The 20,207-nt window shown below is 37.0% G+C and overlaps 1 protein-coding gene across 1 annotated transcript; it reads left to right on the top strand.

Annotated features, from left to right (window-relative positions):
* Positions 1-12,657: 12,657 nt before the first annotated feature.
* Positions 12,658-17,911, top strand: LOC122088267 (peroxisomal membrane protein PMP22-like). Its single transcript, XM_042657466.1, has 7 exons — positions 12,658-13,135; positions 13,312-13,410; positions 13,655-13,756; positions 13,870-13,945; positions 16,207-16,277; positions 16,368-16,453; positions 17,639-17,911. Exons 1-7 carry the CDS (start codon positions 13,064-13,066, stop codon positions 17,688-17,690), a joined length of 558 nt encoding a protein of 185 aa, XP_042513400.1. The 5' UTR covers positions 12,658-13,063; the 3' UTR covers positions 17,691-17,911.
* Positions 17,912-20,207: the final 2,296 nt, after the last annotated feature.

Below are 20,207 nucleotides of genomic sequence, written 5' to 3'. Positions count from 1 at the left end.
TGTCACCTAGGGGTATTAAAATAGTTTTGTAACCTATTTTGAATTGTGTTTACGTGGGATAAGAGACCTTGTACCCACTGATAGATAAGGCCCTTGCACTTGGAAGTCCTTGATTTTGACTTTTCCATAATCTATGAGCTAAGTACAAGCCCAGGTAGAAATTCAATTCGATATATTATTTTCCACGAGTTCATAGCTTCAATTCCCATTGTGATCTAGTAAAATCTTCAACATGCAATCCAGGATTTGGTAGACAATGGGACTATTGAAGTCAAAGTTGAGCAACCTCTTAATGTCAATATCAATCCAATTCCAGATCATGGAACCATCAGTATATTGTCAATGATAGATGACTAGCAAGATTGGGATCCTCGATTCTTCTATCCAAATCATCTTATTAGAGACTCCAAGAAGTACCATAGCGGGAGATATAATAAGTGGAAAGAGAAGTTGTTGCTTATTCAAAGATTGTCCCTCCCTCAAGAAATAGTTGGGCATATCATCAGCTTCGTTAAGGAGACTTGTCGTAAGGAGTGCAACTCTTTTTGAAGCACCCTCTACATGTACTATGTAGATAGACACTTCTGTCGTCCCATGTTCTATGATTTTGGGGATCCTCACTCTAGTTGTGTGTACAACCCAGAAGAAGAAGCAACAGAGAGTGATCCCACTCAACTCATCACACCCAGAGCTCTGAAGAATCACATGAATGCCCGCACCTACAGGAAAGTCATGAGTTAAAGGGCCAAGGTCATGAAGACTCCCAAAAGAGAAGAGTCATTAGAAGAAGAATCAGAAGATCAGATACCCGCTATCCCTCCTTTATCATCAACAGGAGAATCCACCATACCGTACCTTCAACATCTGTCATCCTACCAACCTTTACCATACTATCAATCTCAGCCATACCATCAACCCTCTCCATATTATCAATCTTCACCCCACCATCAAGGAGAAGGAAGCTCATCATCATCCTACCACCCTCTATCTTCATCACAATACCCTATCTCCTACATCACATCACCTTCATATCACCTCGCCTCGTATCCCTCATCACCCTGGTACCATTCCCATTCTCAAGGTTTGGTGGATAACCCAAAAGAAGGATGGATAGGCGGATACAGTTGGAAAGATATACTTGCATTAACAGATTCTCCAAAGATAACCTCATCAACAGGTTCGGTGAATGTCTTAGGAGAAAGTCAAGATGTTGATCCCACTTCTCTAATTCAGACAAACATACCTCAAGAGGATAGTCCAGAGACAATTGAAGAAGTCAAAGATGACCTCCTCAGAACAGTAACGACATTGGCAATAGGGGAACAAATCAAGAAGCATACCTCCCTTATCCATATAGGGAGTGACACAGAAGATGATGAGTCTAATGACAATGATGATGAGAATGAGAGTGAGGATAGGGAGGATGATGATGACTCTGATTCCTGAAGTGATGATGAGAACAAGGACTGGGATGACAGTGATTACCATGGACCTTGGAATAATAATGAAGATGATGAATTTTGGTTCTATTCACCCAGAGATCGTGGAGGATATTCTGTGTATGTGATTGGCTAAGATGACATGATGATTGACCCCACAGATGCTATCCAATCAGCACTCACGATCCATATAGAAGGGGAGGAGCCGATACCAGATTTAGAAGATAGTGAAGGATATGAGATCATTATTGAAGGTGAAGTAAACCCTATAGCAGAGCACATGAGTAGCGTCTATGGGAGTTTGGTTGAGATAAAACTCGAGGTTGATGAAATTGACCAAATGTTAGGTGAAGTGGCCATCAGTAACACTACTACACCAAGCAAATGGAAAACCCTGAAAAAGCAGGAGGACATGACACACTTGCAAAAATGATAGATACGAGAGTCAAATGCCTTTCCAATGCAGTCAAGAAATTATGAGCTAGGGCTCTTGATATCTATGGAAGACCTCGACTTCCCACCCCAAGCAGGGAAGAAGCATTTGTCAAAGAGAATAATGTCAGCACCACTGAAGAAATAGCAGTGACCTTTCTAGAAGAAGAAAAAGGCCCTTTGTCATATCTGCTCATCCATAAAGCCATTGAACTGCTCCTGAATTGGACAAGCATTAGAGAGAACTTCAAGTTTACTTATACTGCTGAGTCAATCAGCCTAAATACCATTGGTAAAAGCATCAAGTCAATCATCGAGTCTGTAGTTGAGTCTTTTGTTTATGATTATGTGTCTGTTTTCCCTCTTGAGGAAACTCTAGAGTCCACGTATGTCAAGTCTGTTACTCCTTTCTTGAATGAAATTTTTGATTCCGAGTATGACTTGCCGACTTGCCGACTTGCCGACTTTTTTTGATGATGATCTTAATAAATATAAGATACAATAAAACAATGTAAGCCAAAGAAAGCCTAACCCATCCATGAGGATACCCGGGTTATTAATCTAGGAACCGACCAATACCTTCAAGGGGTAAAGATTGGTACCACCCTAGATGATGAAGAAGCAGAATAGATGATTAATCTTCTGAAGGAGTTTGTCAAAATCTTTGCCTCATCTTATGAGTATATGCCTGGTATAGACACTAATATTGTGCAACATCTCTTGTCGACCTACCCCTGGGGCAAAGCCTGTCAAACAGAAGCTTAGAAGAATGAGTCCAGAATGAAGTGAAAATATCAAAGAAGAAGTCGTGGAACAGTAGAATACAGGTTTTCTACAAATGCTAAAATACCACCAATGGTTGGCCAACATTATACTAGTGCCAGAGAAAGATGGCAAGGTACGAATGTGTATAGATTTTCGAGATCTCAACAAGGTGAGCTCTAAGGATGACTTCCCATTACTTCACATTGATGTATTAGTCGACAACACAGTAGGGTATGCCTTGCTATCATTTATGAATGGATTCTCAGAATACAATCAAGTGAGCATGCACCTAGAGGATCATGAAAAGACAGTCTTCACAACTCCACGGGGAACTTATTGTTACAAGGTGATGCCCTTTGGATTGAAAAATGCTAGGGTAACTTATCAAAGAGCAACTACAACCATATTGCATGATATGATGAACAAAGATGCGGAATTTTATGTGGACAATATGATAGTAAAGTCAAGGGATCGGCAGGGCCATATTCCCACAGTAAGACGATTCTTTGAAAGAATCAAGAAGCATCAGCTGAAGTTGAATCCTCAAAAGTGTGTATTCAAGGCAACGACAGGAAAGCTATTGGGATTTTTGGTGAGTGAAAGGGGGATCGAAGTCGACCCCATCAAGATTAAAGCAATCGAATAAATGCCCAAGCCTTGCACTGAGAAGCAAATACGAGGATTTTTAGGTCACATCCAATATATTAGCAGGTTCATAGCTCAACTGACTACAATATGCGAACCAATCTTTAAGCTGTTAAAGAAGGATCAACCCACAGAATGGAATGACTAATGCCAACAAGCTTTTAATAAGATTAAAGGATATCTTATGAACCCACCAGTATTGACGCCATTGTTGGAAGGAGAGGTACTTCTGTTATACTTATCAGTGGGAGAACATTCCATGGGCTTATTGCTAGCACAAAAGGAGACAGAGAAGGGGGTAAAGCATGCCATATACTACCTTAGCAAGAAGTTCTTGGAATATGAGACACAATATACATCTTTGGAAAGAACTTGTGCTGTACTGATTTGAGCAACAAAAAGGTTGCGACACTATATGGTACCTTATCCAGTACGTTTGATCTCAAGGATGGATCCAATCAAGTACCTCTTTAAGAAATCAACTCTAATAGGAAGAATGACTCGATGGCTGCTATTGCTATTAGAATTTGACATCACTTATGTTGCTCAAAAATCTATCAAGGGGCAAGCTATAACAGATCATTTGGCTGCCCACCCCACAGAAGATGGAAGACCTTGGATGATGACTTCCCAAATGAAGAAATCATAGCAATAGAAGAAGATATAGCTAATGAATGGTAGTTGTTCTTTGATGGAGCAGCTAATCGAAAGGGGTGTTGTGCAAGAATATTGCTTATCACTCCTGATGGCCTTTACTTGCCTTTGTCATTTCACCTTGATTTTTCCTATACCAACAATATTACCGAATATGAAGCTTATGCCTTGGGACTCGAAACCGCTCTGACCATTGGGGTAAAAAGGATCATGGTGTATGGTGATTCATCTATTGTCATCTATTAGACGCAAGGAAAGTGGAAGACCAGAGATGAGAAACGAAAGCCGTATCAAGAACATATGGAAGAAGTGATTGGACACTTTGAGAAGATCTCGTTCGAATACTTTCAAAGGGTTAACAACCGATTTGCCAATGCCCTTGCAACCTTGGCCTCCATGGTAGAATGCAACCTTATGGCTAGGGTCTAACCATTCTTAGTGGAACAAAGAAGTAGGCCTATATATCAGAATTCGGTGAACTCTCTCACTATAAATGGTCGGTCTTGGTATGCTCACATAGCGGACTTCATCCAGGAAAGGAAGTACCCGATCGAAGCAACATATAGAGAAAAGAAATTTCTAAGGAGATATACCACCCAATTTATTCTTCAAGGGGACTTGTTATACAGGAGATCCTATAATGGAATATAGTTCTTGTGTGTGGATAAAGAGAAAGTGGTAACAATCATGGAGGAAATTCATTAAGGCCTTTGTGTACCCCATATGAATGCTAAGATGCTAGCTAAGAAGATTCTCAGGCTGGGATACTATTGGAACACAATGGAAGCAGATTGTGTTGGTTTTGTTAAGAAAAGCAAGCTGATAAAGGTAAAGTGTTTCTCCTTTTATTTTTTTCATTTTTTAGAGAGAGAGAGAGAGAGGTGTCCTACGTTTAAGTGTCCTTTTTGCAAATTATTATAAAATAAAAATTTAAAGGAGAAGGATAGGCATGTCGCCAATGTATGGTAAACTAACAAACAACACTAATGGGGGCACATTATGAGATATCAGGGTCATTTCAAAAAGGGGAAGAGAGATAGGTATAGTCCTGTGTGTTAGCTTGTTGTATACCAGCGACATACCTAACTTTTTCCCAATATTTAATTAGGACTAACTCATATTGCCCTCAACTCACCAACTTGGCCAACAATTGCTAGGTTAGTTGGTTTAGGTGTTGCTTGTTGCAGCAACTACTATCATGGCATGTGTTGAGAAATTCTGGTCTCTGACCCATGTGCATGAGATTGGAAAACCAACTGTTACCAGACCAAACCGACCAGAGATTCCAAACTACTAAAGTAGCCGCTAGGTTCCACCCTAAGCACAAGTTAAGCCTTCATTCTTGGACACTGGATTGTCCTTCATTTTACAGTTGATATACTAGGAGCTCCGGAGCTCAGAGGACTACTGATCTTCGCTTACAAAGATTTAGAAAAAGCAACTAGAGATTTTTCTCAAGAGAATAAGCTTGGAGAATGAGGCTTTGGAGATGTCTAGGAATCCTATATGACTATAACATTAACTTCAAATTATTTTATATTTTGTTATAAAATTTCACTTCACTTTGCTTCCAAACCCTTTGCTATAATTTGTACATAAAAATTACATGTAAAATATCATTACTAAATATGATTAAAAAAATTAATTATTTTATATAATCACATTAGATCACATGGGATAATGATTGCAAACATTTTTTTTTTTAAATATAAAAATTTCATCATTTCTGTTCCTCTTAAATTACCAAAGGAACCTTGACTTTTTATTTTTTTAAGTAGAAATAAAATCCCTTCACTATATGCATTATTGAGTAGGTAATATAGATAGAGGCAGATCTATTAAAAAAAAGGGTAATTTACAACGCCACCCCTTGAAGAATGCTAGTATTATAGGAACACCCACTCTCTTTCACCAAATTAGACTCAGACCCCCTACCGTCAGTCTCTGTTAAGTAAGGATTTGAATTGACATTTCTACCCTTTTATCTAAAACGCATAAGGTCAATCCCATTTTACCCTAACCCTTCTCCACACCTTCATCTTCACCGCTCTCTCCTTGGATAGGCGACGATTGTTGCAGATGGAGAAGGGTTCATCTGCGTTTGGGTTCCCATCATAGATTCGAGGTTTGTTCGTTATCTTCCTTCTATATTGGCTGCTGCGACAATGCTGAATGTTATCGATCAGATTGAGCCCAATAATCCAGTGGAATACCAGAACCAACTCATTGGTGTGCTCAAGATTAGAAAGATCTGTAAAATTCCTTCGTTGTTTTAATATCTTTCCAAGTTGGATAGCGAACATCACTCCCATTTATATTGTTTTGATCTAAATTTTGTTTTTTTAATTAATTGTAATCATAGAATGAGGTGGATGATTGCTATGAACTCATCGTGGAGTTGAACTCAGGCCACCATGGGTGCGGCCAGAAACGTAAATACGAATCGATTCCTGGTCGCCCAAACGGTGTCATTGATGCGAACTTCAGCTGCAACAGCTCCAACGATTTGTGGGTTGTGGCATCATCGGTTACTTCGTCGCCGGAACCTCTGATGAAGAGGAGAAGAACCCAGGAGCAGCAGATGCGATGCCTACGCTTAGCCATGTGTTTGTGGATGTGCTCGGAAGTCCTCATTAGAGAATGATCCATCTTCTCTGGAGTTCTGGCCTGAGTTTCCCAATTTTATCTTTTTTTTGTTCACTCTCACCTCTGACAACATCAACAGATCTTGTTTACTCTCTCTTCTGTTATTGGAGCAAGAACTGTTTTGGGAAGACGATGAGCTCATTTCTCTTTTCTCCAAAGAACAGCAAGCCCATCTCAGCATCGATCCTGCTCTGTCCTCTGCTGGTCGAGAAGTGGTAGAGTGGATGCTGAGGGTTATCGCACTATGCCTTCTGCCCCCTCACAACCGTTCTTGCCGTCAACTACCTTGATAGGTTCCTCTCCAATTTCCATTTCCAGAGGGACGGCTCAGCTTGTCGCTGTCGCTTGTCTCTCTCACCGCCTTGGTTATTTGATTTGGGGAAGAAGAAGAATGATAAGGACATATTTGTTATTTTAGTTATTATGAGGGTATTTTGGCATTTAAAAAAAAATAACTCAGCTAATGTCAGTATTTAAGATATATTCTGTAACATTGACTGACGGTAGGGGCCTGAGTCTAATTTGATGAAAGAGATTGGGTGTTCCTATAATACTAGCATTCTTCAAGGGGTGGCATTGTAAATTACCTAAAAAAATAAAGTGAACATGTGTCTTGTGCGTCTCTCTCTATACAGATGGAGTGTTGGTATAAACCATGCTCCTGGTCAAAGTTCTTTTTCCTATTAAGAAATGGGGATAAACTTGTGCCTCTCTCTCTCTCTCTCTCAAGAGGGGTCTCTTTCATAGGAAAGAAGAGAGAGATAGATATAGAAGATACTAGTGTTGTATACTACAAAGGCTAGCAATGTTCTTTCTCCCCGGGAAATATTATAGAGAAAAATACTTATTTTTTGGTAAGTTACGAAGAATAATATAACAACATATTACATCTAACTAGTATGTTACAAGTAACATCCTCTTTCAAACTCAAGATGGTGAATGAAAAACCATTTATTGTTTGTATTGGAGTAATCGAAGACACAAAAGTATGAGCCATGGTAAAAAGATCTATCAACTAATGTTGGGAGGAGAAATGTGGCAACAGAAGTTTTCCTTGATGAAATTGGTGACCAACAAAGTCAAACTTGGACTGCACATGAAAGAAAGAGGGATTTGGGACTCTAGAACAAGAACAAAAGGAGAAAGAAACGGTCTGGACAGAGCTTACGGTGGTTATGATTTGCGATGGCTTGTGGAAGGTTTGTGGGGGTTGCAAAGGGGTGACAAAACTAATGGTTGAACATTTTTTGTTAAAATAATTTGTGTCCTACAATTTTATTTTGTTGACAACTTAATTTAATTTTAATTTTTGTTTGAAAATTAACACCATATATTAGGGGTGAAAGTTTAGCCCTAACAAACTGAACATGTCTTGACCTGTCCTAAGTCCAATCAAGACTTGGGCTAAGTTTTTTGACCCTCAGGGCAGGTTAGGGTTGAAAACCCCCAACCCTGAGTTAGGGTTAGATCAGGCTCGGGTTGAGGCCTCAGCCCAGCCCAACCTGACCTGACCCGACCCGAAATTTAACCCTAAATTTTTATATTAGAATTCAGGGCTTCTATTGGTATTTCATTTTTTTTTTTATAATTTTTTAATATATAAGATATGAATGACAAAAAAAGATCAATCAAGATTAATCCAATCATTGTAGAAATTAAGGTCAACCCAAACCAACCCGGCCCTGACAGGGTCAATTAGGGTCGGGTTGGATTGGTATGAACCCGATAAGGTCGAGCTTGAACATAAATCCAACAGGATTGGATTGGGTATGACTTGAATTTTGGGCACCTAAAGTTGGATTAGGATTTTAAAAAATCCGACCCAACCCATGGGCCCGACCTTGTTTCGGCCCCTATCATAACGCATCGTTGGATGATTCTCAACTGTTGGAAAATTGATATAAATTATAAAATACATGATGATGTCATCTATTGAGGCGGTTTGATTCTGTTTTGCTATTGCCGCAACAGATCAGTGGTGCCTTGTTTCATCAGATCAGCAATGACTTGATTGATGGGCAGCGCGGGGAGACACACGAATAGAGGAAATAACACTGACGCCCACTCCAGAGCTGTCATCGGAGCCAACACCAGGGTGGCAATGTTGGCGGAGGAGCCCCGTCCGTTTTGGAGAGGAGAATTTTTGGGTGACGCAATTTTGTTTTGAATCCTTTATATTCAAACCTTGCGTTCAATCTGAATGAATTTTTTAATAAAAATAAAAAAAAATAAAATATCAATTGAATGAGACCTAGAATTTGGCACCTGACCTCTTCCCATCCAATGGTTTAGATCACAAATACAAATACTCTATGGGGATGTAATGAACAATAATGAACATCCAACGGTTGGGATACATGTCGAACCCTTTAAACTGTTGGATCGTTACTATCACTCACCATTCATTGTAAAAGATTTGAGTCCATCTATCCCAATTGACATGCCATGTGATGAAAAATTGAGGATTAGAAAGCAATTCGATCAAGTTGCTTTTCTTCTTTTGCCACATGTTTTATATTATGTGTACTTAATCCTAAAATTAGTTTCAGAGACATGATGACCAGAAATCACTTTAGCTTAGTCTTTCTTTCTTTTCTTTTTTTTCTTTTTTTTTTTCTTTTTTTTTTTCAACTTTTTTTGTATGATATAGTAAGTTAGAATTTTTTATTTTTCCATACGGGGTGAGGTTCGGTCCATTGGATTTAAGAGAAAACACATAACGCATGGGTGAGGGTACCCTCCTAACCTGAGCAAATTGGTTATTCTACGTCATTTTAGAGTTTTTATTTATTATTTATTATTTTATTTTATTATTATTATTAATTTTTTTTTTTTAGAAGAAGCCTGTATGACAATGTGAGGGGTGAAATGATTACCTCTCTGTCATGAAAGGCAAGAATTTCATCTCTGTTAATGCTTCCACATAGGGGTGTCAATTTCAGGTATAACTAAGTATGCCAATTTTAAGTTTGATTGATACCGACCCAATTAATAAATGTGTCGGACTCAAGTCAGGCATGTTTATAATCGTTTGTTCCCAATGCATGGTTTAACCCCAATGGTCGCCGGACCAGCCCAACCGTTTACAAATCCAACTCAGCCCGATCTACTACTTAGGTTTAAAGGCTTGGATAACCATCAGCCCCCCACCCCCTCCCACAAAAAAAAATGTAAATTATTTCCTATATATTGATGTTGTAGGCTCCGTTTGGTTACAAGACGAATTTAAGGGAAGGGAAGTAAAATTTTCATATTTAAAAAGAAATATTTGTAACTATTACCCGATGTGGCTATATCATTAATTTCAAATTATTCCATATTTGTTATTAATTTTCAATTTATTTTGCATTCAAAACCCTTTGGTACAATATGTAAAATAAATATTACATGTAGATTATGTCATTACTAATTATGGTTAAAAAATAAAGTAGTTTAAACAATCACATGAGATCATATGAAGTAATGATTATAAAAGTTTCTTTTTAAAGTATAAAATTTTCACTTCCCTTCCCTTTAAGTATCATTTGCAACCAAACATAACCATAAATACATTAATTTTTCTAAAGTCCAAAATAATTAAAGCCCATTTAAAATATATTTAAGACCTGATTAGCCCTATTACTAGAAGCTTGATTAAAATCCATAACTAGACCGAGCCTTGACTCATTGCATAAATGGGTAGGTCACGGTGCAAGCCAGAAGACTTGTCAGGCCCAACTGATTGACACCCTTTCTTTTGCACACACTCCCAATAAACCCACTCAAGCACCGATGTCATGTTGCTTTTTAGGAAATCCTCATCTCCTCTTTCTTTTTCTTTTTATTATTTTATTTTATTTATTTATTTATTTTATCCTCAAAAAAATAATGGAAAGAATGTGAGAAAGCATATGTTACACTGCTTGCTCTGAGAGACTTTCCCCATTATATATGTACATATCAAGGTCTAAAACATCTTGATATCAAATTTCGTATAAGCTATTGAAGGATAAAAATGCAGGTGTAGTCTCTAATTAGTAGTAAAAGCACTAGAGCAGCCAATCTCTGTACTGATTCATTGGTTCAGATGCACACCTACTACTTTATTTTCATATATATATATATATATATATATGCTGAAATGCAATCAAAATTCTTAGCTTAACACCTAATCCTCATTTTTTTTTTTCTGCTTCCAAGCCTAGTGCTCAGCTGCAACACATTCACCAGTAGATATTCTAATCCACATAACCAACACCATATGTCATGACATTGAATAGCTATATTTTTTCCCCCTAGCTAGTTGACAAATATACATAAATTTACTCTACCACCGCCTAAAGAAAATAAATGAAAAGAAAGTGAAATAAAATCAATACCAAATTGAAAAAATATTTTTTTTTTTAAATAATGATTTGGTAATAAACCCAGAACTTATACTGTATTTGGTAATTATATTTTTTAATGTTATATTTATTTTATTTTATTTTTAATAGGTAGGGAGGAGATGTAGATAACAAACAGGAGGCTCAAACTCAAGACCCCTTGGGTTTTTTACGCACCACAACTCATCAATTATGAGAGAATTTTTTCACTTCTCTTCCTTCCCTCTACTTGCATCAGATGGAGCCGTTATAATTTTATAATTTTAGCAATGCAAAAATATTATTTTTGAGGGAAAAGAAAAAACATGAATTTCTCTGGTTTGATGTTTTTTAAAATTTGTTTGAGTATTTTAGCTTAGTATTTTTATTGACTTTGGCAACTTTAGGATAACTTTCTCTCTTCATTAATCAGTGCAATTAAAGTCAAATCGATTTGTTGAGTCAATGCCAAAAGATTATTCTAAGGGTATTAAACCGTCATTTGATCCGATTTCAACCTTTTTTTTTATTATTTTTTTTATAATGATATGTGAGGAATTCAAGAAAAGGAAAAAAAAAGTGATGGAACTCGACCAATTTGGTGTGTAAAAAACACTGGTTCAACCGTCAACGGGAGAGCGAGTAGGAGCATAATCAGTAGTCAGCACACACAATGGGGGGGGGGACCTTGATCTTTTCGTACTCACACTAGTCTGAACGTTTCTTATAATAGATTGGTAGGATTATTTTTTCTAAAAAAAAAAAAGAAAAAACCTGAAAAAAAATATATAATAAGATAAAAAGCATGATGAAAATAATTATCAATTCATTGGGCCAGTTTATTTAGGGGGTTTTGATGGGTGGGATTTAAGGAGGAGGAGAGTTATACTTATTTTTCTAAAAGCATGGTAAAGTCAAGTATTTAGATATAATGGAGATAGAAATACTCTAGACAACATTGGGAGATTAGCTTTCTTGTCTATTGATGTGGCTGTCACTTAATCCCCTCCCAAAGTCCTACCGAAGAGACTTTGTGGGGGTGGGAAGTCATTGCAATTAATGACTCTCTTTCTTCATTCATCTGTTCTCTCTCTCTTTCTTTCACACTATGTGCTAACCAAACAAGATTGTGATATAAAAATCCAATTTTCATCCAACCTTACTTTTCCTACATTTGACCCCACCAACATGTAGGACCCAGTAGTCAAACATTTTCACCCCAAACTCCCATTTAAACAAAATGAGTCTAACTTATACTTCTAACTCAGTGGCAACAGGCAAGTTACTAGACAATAGTGCCCTATCAAAAGTCCAAGGAGGTTGTGGGTTCAAGTCTCCTACCCCAACCTTCTTGAACAATATGGTAGTTCTAAGTTTGCAATAACTGTGGCCTAGCGTCCCCTTTGCTAGCCCTTTGTGGTTCTCTCAACATAGCTTATTAAGGTCTTACGGTCCTACCTGGCCCTTGAACTCTTAAAAAAAATTATTGTTATTGTTCTCATTTTTAGTTTTATTTCGTTTTTTATTATTGGCTGTCAAATTTTCACAAAAAAAAAAAAATAATAATAATAATAATTCTGTCCGTTAGTTAACGTGAATCTCGTGCGCAACTATTTGGAAAGATAAGTAATGCCTGACGGATGATTGGCACGATCGCCCCAACGTCGCCACCAACCCAATGCACAAAAGCGGACGATCAAAACCCACCTGCAAGTCTTTATTGTCAACCGTTTTCTATGTAACGAACAAAATTTTCCTACACCCTCTCTCTGTTTTCTCTCTCCATCTCTTTCTCCGCGGTCATAGATAGAAGATCTCTCTAATTCTAAAACACTTGAGAGAGAGAGAGACAGAGAGACAGAGACGCCTTTGGCATCTTGGGCTCGTTTGAGGAGTGAGCACGGTCAAGTCGTTGTCGTTTCATAATTTTCTATGGGGTGCTCCTCTCTCACCGACTCTAACTTGTTTTCCATTCTATTGTTTAATAAATCATACAGAGAGGTTCAAATGGTCAAACCATCAGTTTATACATGGAAATAAAAAATCCCACTCTACCATAATTGATTCCCCCAATCAGAAAATATCCCAAGAGAGGGAGAGAGTTTGGGGAATCCGAAACCTTTCCTGATCCTGCCTGCCATGTCTGAGATTGTCAAAGTAGCTTGGGGAAGGTACCTCTTGCAGCTTCAATCCAATCCTCTCAGGACTAAGGTATGTTCAAAATCTTGGCTTCTTAATTTTCATTTCCATACATTTTCCTGTTTGCTTATCCGATCAAAGCTTCTATATGTAAGCCTGCTTATGGGTTTCATGGAGAATTACTTTTTTATGGGGTTTGATCTCTTATGGTTTTTCCTGTTCCTATTTTTCTTTTTTTGGCTTATTAGGCGTTCACATCGGGGTTTTTAGCTGGTTGTAGTGATGCTATAGCTCAAAAGATTTCTGGGGCCAAAAAGCTTCAATTGAGAAGACTGCTTCTTATTATGGTGAGGCTATCTACTTTCTTTATATTTGTCGATATTAAAATTTTAGAACTTGGGGACGGATCTGATGTTTGTTGACTTTGTTCTTATGGGTTCTATCTCTTAGTTGATTTTATGTATTTGTTTCTTCTCTTGGTTCTGGATTGTGCTGGACCCAAATGGTGTGTTGAACTCAAATAGTGCATAAATCATGTCGATCTGCTTTCTGTTACCATTTTTTCCTGATTAACTTGCTGTTGCTTTGCAGCTCTATGGCCTTGTATACGCAGGCCCACTTGGGCATTTCTTCCACAAGATGATGGAAAAGATTTTCAAAGGAAAGAAGGGTAACAAAACTACTGCTCAGAAGGTGAGCTTGCTTATGTTATTTTGAATTGGGCCTTCGGTATCATACTTCAGTTTTTTTTAATTCAAATTGGGTATATTTGGTTGGGGATTTATGCAAAGTTTTCCTCTGTTCAGGTGCTGCTGGAGCAGGTTACTATTTCCCCTTGGAACAACTTTCTTTTCATGGCATATTATGGTCTGGTGGTTGAAGGTATTTGCTTTTTGTCTGTTCTTTGGGATCAACCCCTTGTCATTTCATTTCTCGTTCTTAAGGATAATGTTTATTTAAATTTCATATACCCTTTTGTCTGAAATCATGTACTAGTGCCAGAATTCTCGGTTATAAGAATACCGATAGTGAATTTCCATGCCCTATATTGGAGTGATCCATCCAGAGTTTTCCTTTATTTGCAATCTATTTTATTTTCATAATTTAAGGCCGTCCTTGTTGCTAAAAAAGGGTGCCTTCCTACATGGGCAATCTTATCTATAGGCCATTTTCCTTTTTGTAACATCAGAGGGTGACCTTATATTCCGTAGTTCGTTTGATTTTCTCCTGGACATCATCTTTTGAAAGTCATGTTACTTATGGGCTGTTTTGAGCTGTCTTCGTTAAACCTAGTTTACCTATAGAATTTGGCACAGAGTCCATGTTCTTTACCCTTTTGCTGTAACTGTAGAATTTCAAAACATTCATGGTAATTTGTTGAGCATGTATTAAATGGCAGAACAATTGTATGAAAATTAGCCTGCCAAGCAGTATCTCGAAGGAGCTTGGGTAAGAATTCTTATTTGCGCTTCCCAATGCTAAAATCAATGTTTCATGTCAAAGAGAATGAACAAATACAATCGTAGCAATCAATGGTGAAGCTGAAAGGCCATTTGGAAGCTGTATATGAAGTGGATAGAAGACAAGATCCATAATGTGCCTTTTTCCTCTCTTTATTTATTTATTTATTTTTTTTTGCGTTACTAATTGATTTAGGAATGGACAAACTGGAATTCAAGGACAAGAGATTTTGGCATTATAGCTGGTTGGTAGAACATACTGGTTTGGACACTATTTTTCTGCTTTTGCACTCCCCCTTCACACCCCCACCCAGGGGGAAAAAGGTCTTACCATTGGCATTTTAACTGGTTGGGAGCACAACCTTATTATTATTATTGTTGTTATCATCATCGTCATCATCATCATCGTCATTATTGTTGTTGTTGTTACAATAAAATTTCGTTTACTGGTAATATATCATATTGGTGATGCGTCCTTTGATGAACTATGAACTCTGGATTCTATTCTACTCTTTTGCCAATATGCTGATATATTCTACTAATTTTCTTTCTGTTGTTTTGAAATGATTATGCATTTTTACCCTGGTAAGCAATATGACAGATTATGGAATTTCAAATGTTAAGTTCCTTCCCTCTTGTAATTTCTAAAGCATGTGGTAAACCATAGCATATCTGTCCTGACTCCTGCATCAAATTTCCTCTCCCTGCCACATGTTCTGGCTGGCTTTCTTCCCAACACTTTGTAACGCATTTATAGCTTGGCCATATATATGTTTCTCTTTGTATGCTATTGTAAATTTTATTTTGTTACTCATTCATCAATATCATGAGGTTTTAGCTGCTCTTGGGGCAGAGTTTCATTAAATGCAAGCAAAAGCTCATAACAGGTACTGGCATTGTGCTATCATGGGTTTATGATTGAGTTTGGTGTCTTTGGAGAAGAATAGAATCCAGAAGCCCTTCCTTATAAATCAGAAACTATTTTCCACCTGGAAGCAATGTCTAGGTTCTCTGGCCCTTCTAAATCAAACTTAAGCTTGGATATCTTTGGAGAAATATCAGGTCTGGGAACTTTCTGAACTTCTTGTGATTAGATATGAGTTCGGAGTTCATAGTACTCTGGATTAGATATGAGTTCAGAGTTCAGAGTTGTTTAGAATTCTTAAATTTCTTAACTTCCACGGAGCTTATATTTAAGCTATGAAAACCATATAAATTTTGGATGGTTATTTTATGGTAACATTCTGTTGGGAATGCTTTTCATGTGTATTTTAATTTTTGAATGGAGAAAAACAATATTTTACCAGGAGAATTTTGTCTGTTCCTTTCTGATAAGCACAAAGTCAAGCAACTAATAGGCTTCCTGCGCAGTTGAACCATGAGTATTTGATTATACTCCAATTCAAACCGACTGACATATGGTGGAACTCAAAAATACTTTAGATAACTAATATATGGACTTCCTGTTATTTGTTGTTGACGCTAACATTGCTCGGTTTTATTTTGTCAAAAAAAAAAAAAATCATTGCTTTCTTTTATGAAGCAGTAAATCAAGGACAACTTCTGTTTTAAGTTTTTTTTTTTTTTTTTTTTTTAATAATTAATTAATTTTATTTATTTGTATCATCTATTTTTCCAGTTGGAAGTTATAGATGCTAATATCAACTTTGTTTGGTCATGTAGGAAGGCCATGGAATTTGGTCAGGACTAAAATCAGAAAGGATTGGCCTATTGTTCAATTAACAGCATATAAGGTAGCAAACTTTGAACCAACTCTGTTTTCAGAAGGATAAGAAATTCATAAATGGCATAAAGATACTGAAGCATCATGCTATACATTGCAGTTTTGGCCTGTAGTAGCTTGGGTCAACTATCAGTATATGCCACTGCAGTTGCGTGTACTGTTCACGAGCTTTGTTGCCTCATGCTGGTACTTTTCAGTTCCTTTTTTTGGGTCTCTTCCACTCTTCAATTGTTTCTATTGTACTATCTATGTTGTATATTCCGTGCATTCCATCCAATTAGCATCACAGAAATCTATTGTGTCCGAAAATCTCTCTCTCTCTCTCTCTCTCTCTCTCTCTATCTATATATATATATATATATGTATATAAAGAAATGGAAGAAGATGAAAAGAAGAAACAAGAAAAGAAAAGTTCTTCATGAGGGAAATGTCAACCTATGTAAGCATGATAATATACATTGGAACACACACTAGGTTAGATAATTTTGAGAGGGAAATACTCACAATGGAGCTACTGAAAGATGGCTGGCTATCTATTCCCTAGTACAAATGGCCTCAAAATCCACATGTTTCTGATAAGAGTTGTATTTTTCTTGCTGTTGAGAGCTACCAGCTATCCAAATTGGTCTATCCCAGAGGAGAGAGAAGAATCAGGATCTAGCAGGCAAATGTGGATCAGTTGCCCTATTCTAACTAGGAACAATGATCATTTGTATGGAAAAGTTATATCTAATTAATATTAACCAGTATTTTTATCAAATACAAAATCATTAGAAATAATTTGTGGCAGATCATGCACAACATTGCATTGTTGGAGTACTTAAAATAGATGTCAGACCTACTTGTCTGAGTTCCTGAAAATATATGATTGGAACATTAATCTAAATATCCCCCCTCCCCTCCTAAAGGAGAGAATAAGTAAATTTTTTTTATTTTTTTTTATTTTGGGGCAGGGAGGGGGGGTGGGTCAGGAGGGCAGTGTATGAGAGAATGTTCTTTCAATATAGGCATGTTGAATTTGTTCCACTTCTACCTCACCTTTTGAGTAACTCGTTTACAAATTACAATTATGAAGACAACTTTGAAGGTAGAAGGTTTGGTGGCAGAAAAAAAAACTCTTGCCAATTCTCAAGGAATTTTATTTAAAATGACGTACAGCTTTATTAAATCTCTCTTCCTTGGGATTGAATTAAAGTAATTGGACTCGAATCCTTGCTCACCATGTGTAGTGTGGCTTGTGGCTGTAAATATGCCATTGCAGCATGCTCATCCCTTTTCTTCTCTTTGTATGAATGTAGTTATGCACTTTGGTACTTGCTTACATGGACAGATACTGACCTGTACATTTTTTCCCTCTTCTTGGAAACGTAGGGCTGTATTTCTGAATCTAAAAGCAAGATCTGGTGCCACTAAGAAGGCTTAAAGAGGAAGCCCATTTCAGTTTTCATCTCTTTTGATTTGGAAATATTTAAATGTTTTTTTTTGGGGGGGTCGCGGGGGTGGGTTTGGATTTGGCATGGAGACTTCTTATGATTCGTTTTGCATTTTCCCCCTTTCTGAGCTTTGGGATCTTAATTGTTATAGTGTAATACAAAGTTGGTTTAATTACTATGCCATGAAAGAAAGGTTATCTGTGTTTTTGTTTTTTTGTTTTTCGTTAAAGGCGATCTGTGTTTGTTAATGGTGGTAAACTCAGCACATTGTACGAGTTAAGACACAGATTAACCAACCGGATCAGATGCCATAGACTTGAAATTGCTGGCACATTCTTGCAACGGCTTGGGTTGTAACCAGTTGGATTGGTCCTATGAAGAAACCTTTATATGTTATGCTCGGGATTCTGTAACCAGGAAGTATGCACAGTAAGTCATTCCCTTGCCTTAATTTTTAGTGTAATCTCCACTGATAAAATTCCTGCAGCCACAATTTTTATCCATCTCTCAAAAATCTCATTCTCCGAAGAAACCTTGGTTCTCAGTGTAGATAAACCTTTCTGACATATAAACTTTCATGGATACTGTGCTGGCAGACATATGATCAATTGATTGAAACATCTCAATTTTCCAGTCCCCTCTTGAGTTCACATTTTTAGGAGGAGGCTGGTGAATGGGCTTCATGCCAAGGCTCTCTGGTGCCGGCAACATTGATCTGATAGAAGTCTTGAGCAGGGGGTCTGTGTTTGAAACAGGGAGTGCTCTTAAGTGTTAGCTATGTCATTGTGGAAATCTAAGGTTCATGATGTCTTGGAGATCACCATGGATAATACTCTCCCCTTGCTTGCTTTACATTCTTCTAGCATAACCACCTCATAGTTCAAGCTTGAAGCCCAAACAAGCAGGGGAAGTGCCTCAAGTTTTGAGTTTGAAGCGACAATTACCTGGACAGGATCTTGAATCTCTTCACTCCTTACATGCTCTTCTAGCACAGGAAAAAAGGCAACCTTTTGCAACAAATTTTTCAAAAGGGAACAGATTCAAGGTAGGAAAAGTTTGATAACTTTATCATGGGAGAGGGTTGAGATATCTCTCTCTCTCTATATATATATATATTGTTTTTTTTTTTGTTTTTTTTGGGGGTTGTGGGGGGTGGGGGTGAGAAGAGTTGGATTAATTTACGGGCAGGGTATATTGGCTTCTCTCACACGGGGAGAATAGAGTACATTTTAGTGGATGTAGGTTCATCAAAAGGGGGATCTAAGTAGTTGTTAAAGAGAGAACGGAAAAAGAGTGTCAGGCTGCATTTGGTAGTCATTCGAGAAAAACAGTTTAGATGTTTTTTCGTTTTATGGGAATGGAAAAACAGAATCTTTCGTTTGGTGTCTATGGTTTCTTTTTTTTTTTCGTATTTTTTTAAATGAATCATATAAAAAAAACACTAGAAACAAGAAATGTTGGAATACATGCCATGTTCTAGTATTTGAATTTTGATATAAAAACGGAAGATTCTAGTTTTGACACAAAATGTTATTTCTGGAACAGAATGACTATCAAATGCAGCCTTAGTGATTGTAGGAGAGCATACCTATCCTTTTTCCATTTACTAGTTATCAACCAGGGATTTTTTTTTTTAGGTACAAATAAACGATGGAATTGAAAACATGTGATTTCTCAAAATTTTATTCAAAATGGGAAAGTTATTAGTTTGTAGAATATTTGATCATAAGACAATGGATCATTGAGATTCCCTGTCATTATTACCCTTCGAATGTGACTTTGGGCTGACATGAACTTTATACAATAGAAGGGACAAATGATGATTATTGATTCCCTTCACTGTGGATGAAGAATTTCTTTTTCCTAAGATATACATCATTGTATACAATCTGTTCTTGTATTATTTGCTCTACAGTGCAAATAGACTAAGGATGTGAATTTGTAATCGAAACCGCTTATTGAAATCGAATCGATCCGTTTACACCAAAATTATAAAATCGTTTAGTAAATGGTGCGGTTATGGTTTTAAGTTTTAGGCCGATTAGCTAAATGGGTTAGGTCGGTTTTAATCACAAAACCCGTTGGTTTCAAACCGAATTGAAATCGTTTAAACCGAACCATTTAAAATCATTTAAACCGATCCGATTAATCTGTAGAACAATTAAATAAAGCAGGGGCAGTAATTTGTATAACAATTAACAATTAAATTAAGTGTCCATCCTGCTTTGGTATGATTTATTGCAATTCAGTTCAAGTTTAGGCTTTAGATCATGAACTTGTAATCCATATATGTTACTATTTGTTATCACAGATGGGATGTTTTGGCTGAACCACCTGTCATTTTAATATTTTATGCTATAGAAGGCTAGATTTGGATGTTGTATGATATTAATTCTATATGTTTGAGAATGGCCATACAAAGAAATAGCACTAGATTATCAAATTAAGACATACCATCGTTAATATAGAATCTCTTATTTGTGGTTGCCAATTATTTTCGAATAAGC

Source organism: Macadamia integrifolia, chromosome 9 (assembly GCF_013358625.1).
Source record: "Macadamia integrifolia cultivar HAES 741 chromosome 9, SCU_Mint_v3, whole genome shotgun sequence".
Classification (NCBI taxonomy): Eukaryota; Viridiplantae; Streptophyta; class Magnoliopsida; order Proteales; family Proteaceae; genus Macadamia; species Macadamia integrifolia.
Note: the sequence above shows the minus strand (reverse complement) of the source record. Positions and strands in the feature narration are given on the sequence as shown.